The sequence below is a fragment of the Colletotrichum siamense genome (genome assembly GCF_013390195.1).
Source record: "Colletotrichum siamense strain Cg363 chromosome Unknown KSG_Cg363_contig03, whole genome shotgun sequence".
NCBI classification, from domain to species: domain Eukaryota; kingdom Fungi; phylum Ascomycota; class Sordariomycetes; order Glomerellales; family Glomerellaceae; genus Colletotrichum; species Colletotrichum siamense.
The window spans coordinates 2,295,349-2,310,461 of NW_023501016.1; the positions used below are offsets into that span (position 1 = coordinate 2,295,349).

A 15,113-nucleotide genomic window follows, 5' to 3' on the forward strand; every position below is an offset into this window, starting at 1 on the left:
AGTTGCGACTGAGGACACTTCGCTTCATAGACTGTTCATATCTATTTAAATTATTGATTTTCTAAACCATAAATGTTCAATTTTGTAACGTAGTTTCTCACCGCCCAAATGACTGTCGGGTGTTGACTCTGTCAATGTCATATGGATTGCCATCATAAGACTTGCGGCGGGAAGACACGGCTGTGCCACCACTCATAGTCCGAGGCCGATGTGTGTTCAAAGCTGCGTATGTGGGCCCATCCGATGTCTCTTCGGTGTCAACCGCAGCCTCCGCCGAACTCGTTTGCTCGGGTTCTTTTTCCTCTGAGCCAGATGAGTCTTCTTGGCGAAGCCGCGCCATGAAAGCCTCGGACTCTGCAGCAAACTTGCAGCGAGATCTAATCGCGGCTCCATACTTGTAAAATAGGAATGGAAATGGGACACACGCAAGTGCCAGGAAAGCTGGGATCGAGGACGCCCAGTTGGTACCAAGGTCCGCGTACATGTATGACGTGAAGAGAGGAAACGCAGCGCCAAAACAGCTACGAATGACTGAGTTGGCGGCAAGAACGGACGCCGCAAAGATCGTGTAGGCGTCGATGAGGTAGTTCATGATACTCAAGAAGAGTAGAACCATTCCGAACCCAAACGGAATGCCGGCTGCGATGCTAACGGCCCAGTGAATCGAGGTTTGGTTTGTCCAAGCAAACCAGAATAGACCAATAGGGACAGCAACGCATCCGACCATCGCTGGTGGAAGTCGGGCTTCCGGTGGCGCATAGCCGTTGTTCTCTTCTTGAACTCGGTTGTAGCGACCATTTGCCGGGATAGTATAGATGATGGCGAAAATCATACCCACCATTACGCCTAAAAATGCTAAGCCGCCGATTCCTTGAGACCAACCCCGTTCTTGTTGGTATACAATAGGGAAGGCGGCGAAAAGCATGTAGAGTGTTCCGTAGATGATGGCCATGTAAAGACTGAGAAGGAAGACAATAGGCTCCCGGAACAGCAAAATCCAAGGACGCAGCAACGCGTTTCTGAAAGACTCTGCAAGCTTGACTTTGCCCTGATCGTGCTCCATCTTGCTCATGTAACACTTTCCTGTCATCTTGGACAGTTTCGCCGCCCTTTGTCGAAGCAAGTACGGAGCATACGTCTCAGGCACAAGAGCAGTCCCTACAAGCCAAAGAGTCCCAGAGAAGGCCGCCAAGAACCCGAGAACCCAGCGCCAGCCAGCGGCAGCTCCGAGAAAACCACCTGCAATAGGACCGATGACGGGACCGAGGAAGGGTGCGGCTGCAAAGAGCGCCATCGCCAGACCTCTCTCGGCTGCCGGAAACATGTCTGCAATGACGCCGCCCGAGTTCGCGAGAGGTGATGAGCCGAAAGCACCGGCGAAGAAGCGCAGAATGATCAAAGTCCTAGCACTGTCCGCTCCAGCACAACCAGCGTTGAACGCTGTCAACACCATATACGTGCCGAAGAAAAGATATTGTCTGCCGAAGAGTTCACTCAACGGGGCCCACATCAAGGGACCGATAGCAAAACCGAGCACGAAGAGTGAGACGCCAAGGGTAGCGACGATTTGCGAAATTCCGAACTCCTCAATAATCTCGCGGATGCCTCCAGTATATGCCGAGGAAAGCAGCGCCACTGCCAGTGTTGTAAGAGATACCATCATTGTGATGAACCACTTCTTTGGTTTGCTCCAGCCCATGGGGTTTCGAGGGTCGTTGGGGATCCATTGGACCAGGTATGGGTCTTGTTCGGTGCCAGAGCCGGCATACTTGTGGTTGAGGACCTCTGGTGTGATTCCAGCTTGGTCGGCAACCAAGCGCCAATAGGGAATTCTTGTCGGGGCAACGACCTCGCCGCCATCTTTATCCTTCATACTGGGGTTGTTCTCGAGTCGTCGGTCAGATTGGGGAGCAGATGCGCGGGGCAGGCAGCTGCAGGCTCGAGTCGTGATGTTGCCAAGGAGTGGCGGAAGAGGTAAGATGTTGCTCAGAAAATCTTGCAGATGCTTGCATTCATGGGAGGGATGCTGTACTTGAAGGGTCCAACGTTATGACCAGGGGGAGCAGCCCGATACGGCGACTGCATGTAAATCGGCATACGGATGGGAAAGAGCGCCGGAATCCCGCATTGAGCAGAGCGTCATGTAGCACGAGACTTGCTCATAGCCTCTTCATAATTACTCTAGCGAAATCATATCTAAGTCGCCTGCACGGAAGGGAGCGGACAAGATCGGTCTTAAATCCGGGCGTGGTGCCCTCGGATCGTGCATACCTAGCACTCGCCTGAGTTATTACCTGATGCAGGTTTTAGATCCCCCATCTGCAGCGCCTTAGGTGACGACACCATTCCGCTGACTCTGTTTTTGTCATTTGTTGCCGGTCAAGGTGGTGTTGGTGGAGCCCGGCAGACAATGATTCACCTCCGCCGGTCTTAAGTCCGGACCCTAGCGCCCTTCTAGGTGGTCCGGAAGGATAACTCCCGATTATCGTGCATAATGTGCTTATCCAGTGCATTATTCGACACATTCCCCAGTTTTCTCACTAATGTTGGCAATGGAACTTGGCTCTTCCGGTGCATAACCATTCATAAAATACCGCCGGCTTTCATTAGCTCCCATGCTTGCCGTCATTCTCAACATTCTCTCCTTCTATTATAAATGCGAACCGGCTTTCTGGAATCATTTGAGATCTGAAGCCCGCTCTACATCATGAGATCTCTAGTGCGACCCTAAGGTTCACCAATAAAGCTTGACCATGTTGCCCAGGTCCCACGTGTCGTAGAGAAATGTCCGCACCACCACTCGGAGCCGATGCTTGTGGTCGTTCATCCGGTCACTTACCTGTTCCCATCTCACACTTGTCTCCGTAAACTTTCCTTCCTCGTCATACAGATCCCTACTGTCGGAGACATCGTTACGCTGTTCTGGACTTAGACTGATGCTGCAAGACGGAGTTCGGCAACCGTCTGGTCAAGTGTAGTGTCGGGGCAATTAACCAAATCACTGCTCTTGTTTGTCCAAACAGCTGTTTGTGCTCCGCCACGTATACTTCATTTCCGTCGTGCCGCCCCCTATTTCCATATTGTTGATATGTTGCCCCACTTCTGTTATTGCAAAGTCTTTGAGACTCCTTTTCTGGCCATCCTGAACAGCGCCCCCCGCAAGGCAAGTAAACTTGTCAAGTTCAATCAATCAATCAATCAATTACGAAGCCATCGCGATGTGGCAATCAAGTCAAGTTTGGGCCTCAAACTTGATTGATTGCCTTGCAGGGGGCGCTGATCCTGAAATGAGTCTTAAGACAACATCCGATGATTATGGTCTATCTTTTAGAAGCTGGCTCTCGGTATAGACTTGGATGTGCAGCACTGTAGTTTGGCATTAGCAATAGACTCAATAAGGCAGCTTGCTGTACTCGATCCACAACGTCGTCCATCGTTAGGCTAAGATTCAAATAGGTGCCATCTCGAGAATCATCGTCCATGTCCCAACAATATCCTGCTAGGGTGAGGTCTGATAAGTTTTCTCTGGTTTTAATAGTAGCTGACTCTCGTGCGAGTGACAGCTAGAATAAGATGAGTGCGCACCATGGCATCAAAGCTACCAGACACTCAATATTCGATTCACTTATCAACTTCGAATCCATTGACATCCCTCATTGCTAAGGAACCATTTCCAGGGGGCTTTTACTGGGTCTTAATCAATGGCTTGAGCCTCATCGAATATTATTATTCTAAGTATTCACGACAGTACTCCCGCATTTCAAACTGATTCGGACCAAATGGACGTCGCTAGGCCATTCGATCTGTTGCTGTCGTCGCTGTTGTGAGTTTACTCGTGCATCGAACGACTTCATTTTGTTTGCATTCTGTTTATGGACTATCACATGACTATCGGATGATAAACCACAGAACATTACATCGGCAGTCTCACTGGCAGAACTTGGCTAAGCATCAAAGGGACTTTGGAATGGGACTTTCGATTTTCTGACATTCTGTTTCCCTTCCCGGCCGTCGACAGGAGCGGATGAAACCGTAAGTGGATCCGGCACGCCCCGAGACCGAATCGGGTGCCGCGGCACGCGCTGTGCCTCTCCTGTGCATTGTTAGTGCTCACCAAAGACCAACCTTCATACGAATACGTAGGCGAGTCTTACCGGCACGAAAGTTCATCCGAATGCTGTCAGATATCCTCCTGGCGGTCATTCATCCGTCACTCGTGAAATCCAACATGTTTAAAAGTGCCCTTCTCTAGTGATCTGTAGATTCAAACCCTGTCCAGCAAGACCTTGCCCGCGGCTACACATCGACAAAAGCGAATCGTCGAGGAGATGGCAGGATTCGCCACAGTCGCAGCGGTCCTAGCAGCGGTCGCTGTGTTCATTCGCATCATCTATCTTCGACTCTTGCCCAAACCGATACCCGGTCTGCCATGCCATCAAGACTCCACGAATCGAATCCTCGGCGATGCTCCCTATTTCATTGAGATTGATAATGCGGGCGGGTTCTGGCTCAAGTTCTTCACTGATTTGCTTTCAAAAACCAAGACGCCAATCGCACAATTCTTTCCTGGTCCCTTCGACAGGACGCATGTCGTGATTGCCGATTACCGAGAAGCCCGGGACCTGCTCTCGAAGAGGAGCAAGGATCTCAGTCGGGGGTACACGAACAACATGATTTGGCAGGGTGTCATACCAGAGCATTTCATCGCGATGGAAGATGCACATCCGTCTTTCAAAGATGCCAAGTTCCTTACCAAAGATTTGATGACGCCGAGCTTCTTACACGGGGTAGGCCATCCTGGTCTTTTGGGTCTTAATCACGTTCCATGAAGCAGTTCTGACATACCTATAGGTATCAGCGCCGGCTTCGTATAAGACGGTCCGGAAATTCATCGAACTGTGGAAAAGCAAAGCTGATGCTACTGACGGCTTGCCTTTTGAGGCAGACGAAGATTTGGAGGCCTTTACTTACGACATCATGAACACTGCCGCCTTTGGTGTACCAGTGGAAGACAGCTATATCGCGGAACGGCTGCGATCTATGAAACGGGGTCAATCTCTTGAGATACCCAGAGAAGCTGGTTCTGATGAGAGGGTTAAGAAAGAACCCCTCAAAGTCGCCACGTTTCTCCCTGTTGAACGGCCAGAACTTCTATTCGCTCTTGATACCCTGAACAAGAGAGTCACGGGTGCCTTCCGAGCAATGATACCGAGCATCTTCTTCATTTTCGACAACCTGCGACCAACTATACAACGGGCCTTCCGCTTGAAGAGGTCCATTCTTCAGTCGCATATTGACCGTTCAGTAGAGAAGCTCTCACGAAGCGATGGAGAAGAGAACTTCGCCTCGGCTGTAGACTACGTCGTTTCTCGCGAGAAGTTGGCTGCGGAGAACGCAGGGCGAAAGCCTGCTTTCGACTCGCTCCGGATGAGCGACATGCTTTGGGGATACCTAGTCGGCGGGCAAGACTCGACTCATAGCACGCTATGTTTCACGGTCAAGTACCTCGGATCAAACCAGGACGTCCAGTCCAAGTTGCGCGAGAATCTCCGGGCTGCCTACCTCGAAGCGGTAGCCGAGAAACGTGAGCCGACCATCGACGAAATCGTCAAAACTCACGTCCCGTACCTGGACGCGTTCATCGAAGAGACTCTCCGCCTGAGCAGTCCTGCTGGAGCTATCATGAAAGATACGCTTCGAGATATGGATATTGTCGGTTACCACGTTCCTAAGGGAACCCCGATAATGTTCCTGTTGACTGGACCTACAATCGCAGAAGCAGGGGCAGTCGTCGAGGAAAAGAAACGAAGTGAGACTTCACAGAAGCTCAACAACGAAGGCGTGGAAGACTGGGGCCGGAGCCGCTTTCCTGCGGAGTCATTTCTCCCAGAACGATGGTTACAGCCTGGCGAGAATGGTGAAGTCAAATTCAATGGTCAAGCTGGTCCATTCATGAGTTTCAGCCTTGGTCCAAGGGGTTGCTGGGGGAAGAGATTGGCCTATCTTGAGTTGAAGTTGATTATAACTTTATTGGTTTGGAACTTGGACTTTGGCAGGTTGCCCGCCGAGATGGAAGATGATGGTCTGGTGGAGGGATTGTTCACGAAGCCCAAATCATGTCTGGTTAAGTTGAAGGCTGTAAAGACTACGTAGTAAATTTGCTCCCAGAGAAGGAACATCTCCCAGTCTATGTACCTAGTAGGTTTTTAGTGGTCCTGAAACATACCTCCGTCATTTTCGGCCGGCGGGATACCGATGATATCCCGCAATGTTCGGAGAGAAAGAGCGCATGGTAGTACTTATTCTAGTTATCAGATCTTCATATGTCTGCAACGTATGTTCTGGTACGGTCTTAAAAGTAGTCCGTCCGGAGCCGAGCGACGAGCGGATAAGAGTTTTGCAGATCTGGGGTTCAATCCCTGACGCAGGACCCGGATACGACAGACAGTCAAAAATCGTCCAATACTTGGCACTCGACGCACACACCAGTTCCTGGGAGATTCGGGTGACATTCATGACGGCCGCCGATCTAGCTCCGTGGCCGCACCGGTTTGCCGGTGGGATCGTGCATCTTAGTGATGTTCGGGCCAAGGATTCGCACGACGCGACCCAAAAGAACTTGGTGACGTGACTAAAAGAATCGAATTTTGAGATGTTCATCGATCAGGGAATTCGCCAATCGGATCTTGATCAATTCCCGTTCGCCGAAGCTCACCCCTCAGATCTCCGGGGTTGGCGAGGACGTGGCTTTGCATCTCGTGCACCGGGCCTTTCAATAACTTCACGGACACCATTTTCCGATTTACCAGCCCATTTATCAGCTATGGTGACTGAAGTATCCTGGCAAGTGGGAAATGGTCCGCTGAATCAGCGGCATCGATCAGATAGCTCGCAATACATATGTTGTTCCCTTCGAAGCTCAAAGCCACATGTTCCAAGCATCAGACGCTGCCCACAATCTTTGCACTTCTTGCATCCAATCTTCACTTCAAAGGTTTTAGAGGATAGATCCTCCGATAATCAACCATGAGTTCGTCCGACGCCGCGTTGCCCGTGAACGCTGTCGTCGGAACTCTGCTCGCGACTTTTCTCCTTACCATCACCTTGGCGTTTCTGTCTTCAACAAGTAGCAGTCTGTCGAGTTTTCCGCTAGTGGGAAAGGAAGCTGGCGGTTATGAAAAGCGACGCAAGATGTACTTTGCGATGGCCACCAAACTTTATGAAGAAGGCTATCAGAAGGTTTCTATCCATGTAAGAGTCTTCAGAGATCATTGGACTAACCTCAATCTCTGAAGTTCAAGTCGTCAATCTGGCGTATTACAGGTGCTGATGGTAAGAAGCAAGCAACTTCCCGACGGCCAACACTAGCTGACACCATTACAGGCGACATCGTCATGATCCCGCTTCACCATTGCGACGATCTCCGAAAAATGCCCGACGACACCGTCAACAACGTTCCTCTCTTGGAGGCTGTTAGTAGAGCCGCCCGAGTCCACGGTTGCACGGTTGATGCTAATTATTCTGCAGCTTTGCGAAACGAGATGGACAGACTATCACCCAATCAACCCCCTTTTACTCAACGTCATCAAGTCGAACCTCACTCCAAGTCTGGCCAAAGTCGCCGTCACACTATCAGGTCACATCCAACGTACGGTCTTGGACTCGCTCGGTTCTTGCACCGAATGGACGGAAGTGGTGCTGTACGACAAACTGCTGAACATGGTAGCCATCATCTCTGGTCGCATCTTCATCGGCCCCGAGCTTTGCCACAAGAAGGAGTACCTAGAGGCCAGTACCATGTTTGTCATCGACCTCTTCACGACCGCAGCCAAGGTCAAGAGATGGCCAAAGTTTTTGCGCTTCATCGGCAAGCATTATATCCCCGAGATCAAGAAGCTGGCCGAGCACAGACGCCGTGCAGCTCAAGTCCTGGTTCCAGTCATTGAAGAACGTAAGAGGTTGAACACCGAAGGTACCGAGGCACCAGAGGACATGCTGCAATGGTTCATCGCCAAATCTAGCAAGTTTAGCATGGACAGCAATGAGCAACTCGCCGAGACGCAGCTTAGCTTGAGCGTCGTCGCCATCCATACCACGACAATGGCAGCCACTCATACGTAAGGCGTTCTCGTCCACCAAACAGTCGATATATCATGAGACTAACTGTATCAAAGCTTGTATGATATAGCAGCACGCTGTCCCGACATTATTCCCGCTCTCCGAACCGAGATCAAGTCCGTACTCGCCGCGAATGAAAACGAATGGACAACCAGCGCCCTCTTCCAGATGAAGCTCCTCGATTCCGTCATGCGAGAGTCCCAAAGATTCAATCCCGCCAGCTTAATCAGCTTCCTACGAACCATCACAAAACCAGTGACGCTCAAAGACGGCACTTATCTCCCCACCGGCACCAACATCGCGGTGCCCATGGTCGGTCCTCTACAGGATGATTCTCACTACACCGACCCAAACCTATTCGACCCCTACCGCTTCGTATCGATCCGCGACGAGATGCGCAGCGATCCGTTGCAGTACGCCAATAAGGAACAGTATCAATTCGTGTCTTTGACCAAGGAAAACATGGCCTTTGGCTTCGGTCGCCACGCGTGTCCGGGACGATTCTTTGCTGCCACCGAGATCAAGATGCTCCTCGCGAGAGTTCTACTCGAGTACGATATCCGAATGCCAGATGGGGTACAACATCGCTACGAGAATATTGTAAGAGGCGATATGATTGAACCGGATCATACGAAGACAATGATGGTGAGGAAAGCCACTGCACCGAAAGAGTGAGTTAAGCAAGCTCCTCAGGGACGGGTCTGCGTGGTGGTAGGGCTTTTTGGGCTGAACATCAGGTCGTGCGGTCATGACGACAAGGTCACATCGCGCGGGCGTCTTGGACATGTCACGCATTATTGTAACTTCTTGCCGGTGATTTTGTGGTTGTATTTAGCGACGATGGGTAGTAAGCTATCTTTGCGTAACGGCCCAGTGTCTACGCCAACCAGGTATTATTGAAGACCACCATACCTCACATGATTCCTCGCAACAAAGTGGAATGTACCGTCATGACAGCGATGGATTCAAAGCTGTGATCCCATGAACTGCCACAGAGAAGGGTTCTGACTTGGCGGAATACCCATCTGTCTCAAGTCGACAAGAACCGGATCATCCTTCCGAGTGTCTGGATGCAGCTGGATTCCGGCGTTGACCTCAGCTGTACCGTACCTCAGAGCTTCAACGATCCCTTCAAGATCCAGTTGCTGTTCGGCTGGGTCGCCTGACTTGCCAGGGTCCTCATTGGGTGCACCAGCACTCTGTCGGGTGGTTTGAATAGCGTCTTCTCCTTCCGTTTGCTTTCGAGGGCCCAAGCATCTGTTGAAGAGTACCACCACTGGACCGAGACTGCGTGTAGCAGTCGCTGGCTCCGTACGACGTGACGTAAATGATTTCCATGGAAGAGCGAACATCTTCCAAGCTGCGTTCAGAAGCCAATCAGGTATGAGACGGATCAGCATGCCGACAGGAATAGTGAGAACTCCAAACATAAGAGACCAGCCCCACTGAGCTCCTGTAAGAGGAGCAACTTGGAATGCTTCTCCACCCAGAAAGATGATTATGACTTGTCCAGCCAGTGTCACAGCCTGCACAAACATAAACCAAGGATTCTGGAGAATACCCTCCAAGATGTTGAATCGGTTGTCGATCCGCCGGGAGCTGCGAAGCTATTAGTCCAAGCAGTGCCAGGTTTCTCCGTTGAGCTCGACTCACTTGATTTGATTGAAGAACTGCATCCACACATAAATGTTGAAGGTCATGGTTTGTAGTTGTCGCTGCTGTTGCTCGGTGTGGTATCGGAAGATGCTTTCTCCTGCGTAGTGGAACGTGAAGATGACCACAAGCTGGTAGATGGACTGCCCTAGAATCATCTTCCACATTGTAACGTTGAGGACTGCAACTCCTCTCGGCTCGGGCTTCCGCTTCAGCAGATCGGGAGTTGGAAAGTCGGTACCGAGGGCCAGCGCAGCGAACGTATCCATGATCAGGTTGATCCACAACAATTGGACAACACTGAAGACAGATGCGTCCGTGCCACCAACGAGTGCAGATATAACAGTAAGAAGGCCGGCCGTAACGTTGATGGTAAACTGAAACTGTTTCGATTTGTTAGCGTCAAAAACGCCAGGAAGACTATGCCACAAACCTGCAGAAACTTTTTGGCGGCATCGTTGACGGCTCTGCCCCAGGAGATTGCCTTGGCAATCGATGCAAAGTTGTCGTCCATTAGAACAATCGCGGATGCTTCCTTGGCGACTTCGGTTCCAGATATGCCCATGGAGAAACCCACATCTGCAGCCTTCAATGCGAGGGCATCGTTCGTGCCGTCTCCGGTCACAGCCACGACCTCGTCAAGACTCTTCAAATGAGTTACCAGGCGTACTTTGTCATCGGGGCTGGATCGAGTGAGGACTTGGAGACGTGGAGCTACGAGATCGAGCTGTCTCGACGTCAACTTCCGGAAGGTCGGTCCATCCATGGCTATTCCGCCAGCCGTGTAAATTCCGCATTCTTCGGCGATAGCTGTGCCCGTGAAGAAGTTATCACCCGTTACCATTCGAACAAAAACACCAGCGGACTGGCATTGTCGGACAGCCTCAATAACCTCAGGCCGTAGGGGGTCGCGGATGCCAAAAGCACCGATGAAAACCAAGTCGGAGAGACTGATCGTTGTATTTGAAGCCACTGGGGGCCACTGATCAAAGTCCCTGTATGCCACGGAAACAACTCGCAGAGACCGCTGGGCGAAGCCAAGAATGATGGCCTTCAGTCTTTGTATGCTGTTAGGGGTCATCTTTATTACGTCGGAGCCAGAGGCGGGATCGCTCAAAATGTCGACGCATCTGTCCAGAATGACTTCTGCAGCACCCTTAACCAGCATTCGGTAGCGACCATCGCCCAGCCTTATAACAACAGCCATCCACTTCTTTGAGGCATCGAAGGGAATAACCTGCACAATGTTTCCGTTGGTCCTCTCTTCACTGACATCTCCCATGCCAAGATGCTCAACAGAAAACTTGAGAAGTGCAGTTTCGGTGCTTGAACCAACAAAATCGTTGCAGTCAGTCGTTTCGATCGCGGTCGAGTTGAGGGAAAAGCTCGTCTTAATCAGTTCTCGAATAGTGTTCGGCAGGGATGCAGTGAATTCGTTGGTTAAAGGGATGTCGTGGTCGTGCCCGTATGGGAAGCCAACGTCTCGAAACAATGCTGCCGGTCCGAGAATACCTGCAACAACGCTCATCTTGTTCTGGGTTAGGGTACCCGTCTTGTCGGAACAGACTGTTGTAGCGTTGCCCATGATTTCGCAAGATCGAAGGAGCCGTACGAGTTTGTTGTCCTTAAGCATTCTTGTTGTAGCAAAAGCCAAAGCCAGGGTGACAGTCAGTGGGAGACCCTCGGGTACTGCAATGACGATAATCGTGATGGACAAGATCAGAACGTCCAAAAAGGCATGCCCCTTCTCTTTGGGCCCACCTTGGATGTGTTTTAGATCGACAAGGAACCGGACGAACACGATTGCAAAGAAAATACCACCCGCCATCAAGCCGAATCTTATAATGTACTTAGCCAATACCCCAAGCTTCTGTTGCAGAGGAGTCTCTTCAACGTCGTCGTGGAGCGACATCATGATTCTGCCGTACGACGAGCCGGCACCAACAGCCAATACGAGATATGTTCCGACTCCAATGGTTGCTTTTGTCCCGCCGAGGATGAAAGGATCGTTGTCGTTCTCGATTGATGAGGAGGCTGGAGTCTTGACCAGCAAATCTGACTCGCCAGTCAAAGCGGACTCGTCGCATTGGATGTCAAATCCTTGAATCAAAATGCCGTCAGCGGGAACAACGTCGCCGGCCTCGATGTGCAATACATCGCCGACGAGGACGTCAAAGATGGAGATGGACTGGTGTTTGCCAGATCGAACAACGGTAACCATGCGTTCTTCCTTCTTCTGGTTCAACTTCTGAAACTTGTAGTTCTTCTGATAGTCGTTGACGGCAGTCGCAACCACGATGACCACAACAGCAACCAAAATACTCACTCCCTCAACCCATTCAATCCGTGCTCCTTGTTCGTCGCTTCCGACGGACTGGTAAATGCCTAGGGCAAGGGAGACAACGGCAGAGGCGGTAAGCAGGAACATGAGTTTGTCGTTGAAGGCCATCCAAAGAAGTTGCAGAAAGGTCTTGGGCTTTCTCCTGGGTACACGATTCTCGCCGTATGTTGCACGGCGATCGGTGAAGTTGCCAGGAATTTGACCTGGGACTTCTGTTGTCTTTTGGTCTATCTTCGTTTGGGCACTGGCGCTCTTGAAATTTGCACCCGTTTCTGCACTGGTGGGATGTTCATCGAGGATATCTTCGTCGACTCCGAGGCCTGCGTTGACATCGGTTCGCAAGCCCACTGCAAGGCCCTGCAAGCCCCCAAAAGCTATTAGAGATCTCGGATTGCGGTTCTCGATCAACCGGTGGAGTTGCGATGGGGAGAAGGCGAACTTGCTTCCAAGAGCATTGTCCTCGTCGTCGAGCTTCTCGATGGCCGCATGTGTCGTGATGGTGGTCCTTCGACCATCAGGCGTCGAACCAGTAGGGGGCAATGATGTGATTTCGTCCTCCATCGCCGTCATTGTGTCGGGAAGGGATAGAGACCAAAGTTCGCAGATGGTTGAATTTTGGAAAATTGGCAACGAAGGAGCGTTAGAGGCTGTAAAAGATGGACTGATGGCTCTTGGAGATATCTCTCCGGTCGAGCAACTGAGGTGTGTTACATATCAACAAATGTCTTCTTGGCAATAATTTGAGGCAGGAGATACCCCAGGAAAAAGGCTCTCTGGCCGGACTTGCCAAGCAGTCGTGGGTGGAATGGCTTGCCAAGACCAGACGGCGGAGTGTGCCGTGATGTACATAGAAATTGTAAAAAGCCAAGATAATCAGCAAGTGGGTAGCCGCCGAATAGAGAAAAGGGTACGTGTGCACCACAACAAGACTTTGTTCCCGTTTACCCCCTGCTACTGCTGGGATGAACACCTTAATCAATGTATCGCATTTGCTACATTCACCGCACACCTCTCCACACCCAATCGCTACGTTGTGTACAGACATTGGCCATCGTCTCCCGACCCCAATAGTGCGCCGTACTGCCACTCGCTTGCTTCAAAGCGGACCCTGGGTGCAAACGCGACAGGCACGTACAGTCTTTAAAGCCAGCCCGTTGCACTGCCCTGGTGGATCGCAAAGCTTTGGGAACCAACCACCACCACCACCTCACCACTTACACCGACGAAAACAACGCAAACTGCGAGACGCCCGCAGCAAGACTAAGAGAGCCATCGCACGCCCATGGCTAGACGCTACCCTCTCCCGAGGCATTGGAGGGTAAGATCCGGGATCGATCCCCTTTTGCAAGCTGGCTTCAACTTATTGCGAGATTGCAGGCTCGCATGCCCAACGGCCAGCCCCCTCCTCGTGTCATTGTCGTGAAACAGGAACACCCAGGCGCGGATTCATCTTCATCCCAGCACAACTCCCGAAAGGAAGGTGACCGTGATGAATCTGCCAATTCAGGCTGGAAAGAAACTTTCTTCAAGGTTGTCGAGGGAAGTGCGACTGCGTTTGGCTCAATCGCTGTGCTTGGTTTGGCAGGATATTCCTACCATACCTACTACAAGTATCTCGTGCTACAAAAGATGGAGAACGCATTTAGTGCAGGATTCTCTACTCCTGAGCTCATCGCGCTTGCGCGACATGCAGTTCCTTCCAAACTCCAGTTGGAAGCAGCTTTACACGAAAATGAACTGGGCCACCACGAATGGATTCCGAGAACCGAACAGCCTCTCGTCGATGCAATCTTAGATGGTAGTCTCCAGGGGCGGTACCACCTCATCACCGGGGAAAGGGGCTCTGGAAAAACATCCATGATACTGAAAGCAATGAGGCGAGTTCACGGCGACGGGATCGCCATGCTCGAAGCCCACGGTGATCCAGAAATCTTCCGCCTCCGCCTCGGCAAAGCCCTCGACTATGAATTCCACGAGGACTACGTCGGAAGCTTGTTCAACTTCAAGGGCCCCCGTGACTCAACAGCCACTCTTGATATTGAAAGAGCGTTCAACAAAATGGAAAAAGTCGCGTTGACCAGGCGGGCGCGTACCGGCAAGCCTCTCATCCTCGTCATCAACCGCGTCCATTTATTGCGAGAAGACGACCACGGCCGCAACTTACTCGAGCTTATCCAACAGCGAGCCGAACTCTGGGCCGCCAGCCGCCTCGTGACAGTGGTACTTACGAGCGACGATCACAGCATTACAGAGCGCCTCAGGTGGCAAGCAACGCGCTTGAGCGTAGCAGACATCCACGACATCCCCCGTGGACCCGCCCTGGCCTCCCTCAAAGACTTCCGAGCAAAGGTCTTCAAGGAGGCTGTGCCGCAGAAAATCCTAGACCATGTCTACAACAAAATCGGTGGGCGTGTCGGTTTCCTCGACCACGTGGCCCGGTCCGAGGACATGCTCCACGCCTGCGACCTAATCTGCGAGCGGGAAAAGCGCTGGCTCCTCGGGCAGTGCTGGATTCTGGGTGGTGATATTGACGACAACGCCGAGGACCAGCAGGACTTTTCAGCCGCTGCGATGGTGCTGGCCAAAGCTCTTGTCGAGAAGGAGAAGAACATGGTCCGGGAGGGCATCACCGACGGCCGGCTGCCAGAGATACCCCTCCACGAGGTGAGACAGATCATGACCAGGCCGGACCTGATTCAGCGGCACGATCACGTCAACATCTTCTCCATTGACTCCAACTCAATCGTCCGGGCTGACTCGGTGCCCATGCAAAATGCATTCCGTGAGATCTGCGCGCAAGAGGGCTTTGAGGAGCACCTTCAAGCAACGTTGGACCGGTTGGATGAATTGGAGAGTCTAGGAAGGACGAGGGAGATTAAGATGAAAGACCTTGTCAATGACGGAGAGTTCCAAGCACTAGTTCGCTCAGCTAGGGGCAATGGGGAGCCTCTGATGGTCACTGTAAAGGCAACGTCTGCAGAAAAGGGCGGCGAGTGATTAC

General features: G+C 51.6%; 5 protein-coding genes across 5 annotated transcripts; 3 read left to right on the forward strand and 2 right to left on the reverse strand.

Moving 5' to 3' along the window:
• Window positions 1-97: 97 nt before the first annotated feature.
• Window positions 98-1,873, reverse strand: CGCS363_v004622 (Efflux pump FUB11; the record flags this gene model as incomplete). Its single annotated transcript, XM_036636471.1, has 1 exon — window positions 98-1,873. The coding sequence occupies one exon, from the start codon at window positions 1,871-1,873 to the stop codon at window positions 98-100; it is 1,776 nt and encodes a 591-aa protein (XP_036497810.1).
• Window positions 1,874-4,328: 2,455 nt separating this feature from the next.
• On the forward strand, window positions 4,329-6,153 carry CGCS363_v004623 (Cytochrome P450 monooxygenase TRI13; the record flags this gene model as incomplete). Its single annotated transcript, XM_036636472.1, has 2 exons — window positions 4,329-4,787; window positions 4,852-6,153. The coding sequence occupies 2 exons, from the start codon at window positions 4,329-4,331 to the stop codon at window positions 6,151-6,153; spliced, it is 1,761 nt and encodes a 586-aa protein (XP_036497811.1).
• Window positions 6,154-7,026: 873 nt separating this feature from the next.
• On the forward strand, window positions 7,027-8,793 carry ATR2-3 (Cytochrome P450 monooxygenase ATR2; the record flags this gene model as incomplete). The annotated part of the gene is made up of 5 exons (XM_036636473.1): window positions 7,027-7,251; window positions 7,296-7,332; window positions 7,384-7,472; window positions 7,528-8,117; window positions 8,175-8,793. 5 exons carry the CDS (start codon window positions 7,027-7,029, stop codon window positions 8,791-8,793), a joined length of 1,560 nt encoding a protein of 519 aa, XP_036497808.1.
• A 290-nt stretch (window positions 8,794-9,083) lies between these two features.
• Window positions 9,084-12,682, reverse strand: CGCS363_v004625 (Calcium-transporting ATPase 2; the record flags this gene model as incomplete). The annotated part of the gene is made up of 3 exons (XM_036636474.1): window positions 9,084-9,717; window positions 9,772-10,154; window positions 10,205-12,682. 3 exons carry the CDS (start codon window positions 12,680-12,682, stop codon window positions 9,084-9,086), a joined length of 3,495 nt encoding a protein of 1,164 aa, XP_036497809.1.
• An 813-nt stretch (window positions 12,683-13,495) lies between these two features.
• CGCS363_v004626 (uncharacterized protein) lies at window positions 13,496-15,109 on the forward strand (the record flags this gene model as incomplete). Its single annotated transcript, XM_036636475.1, has 1 exon — window positions 13,496-15,109. One exon carries the CDS (start codon window positions 13,496-13,498, stop codon window positions 15,107-15,109), a length of 1,614 nt encoding a protein of 537 aa, XP_036497806.1.
• Window positions 15,110-15,113: the final 4 nt, after the last annotated feature.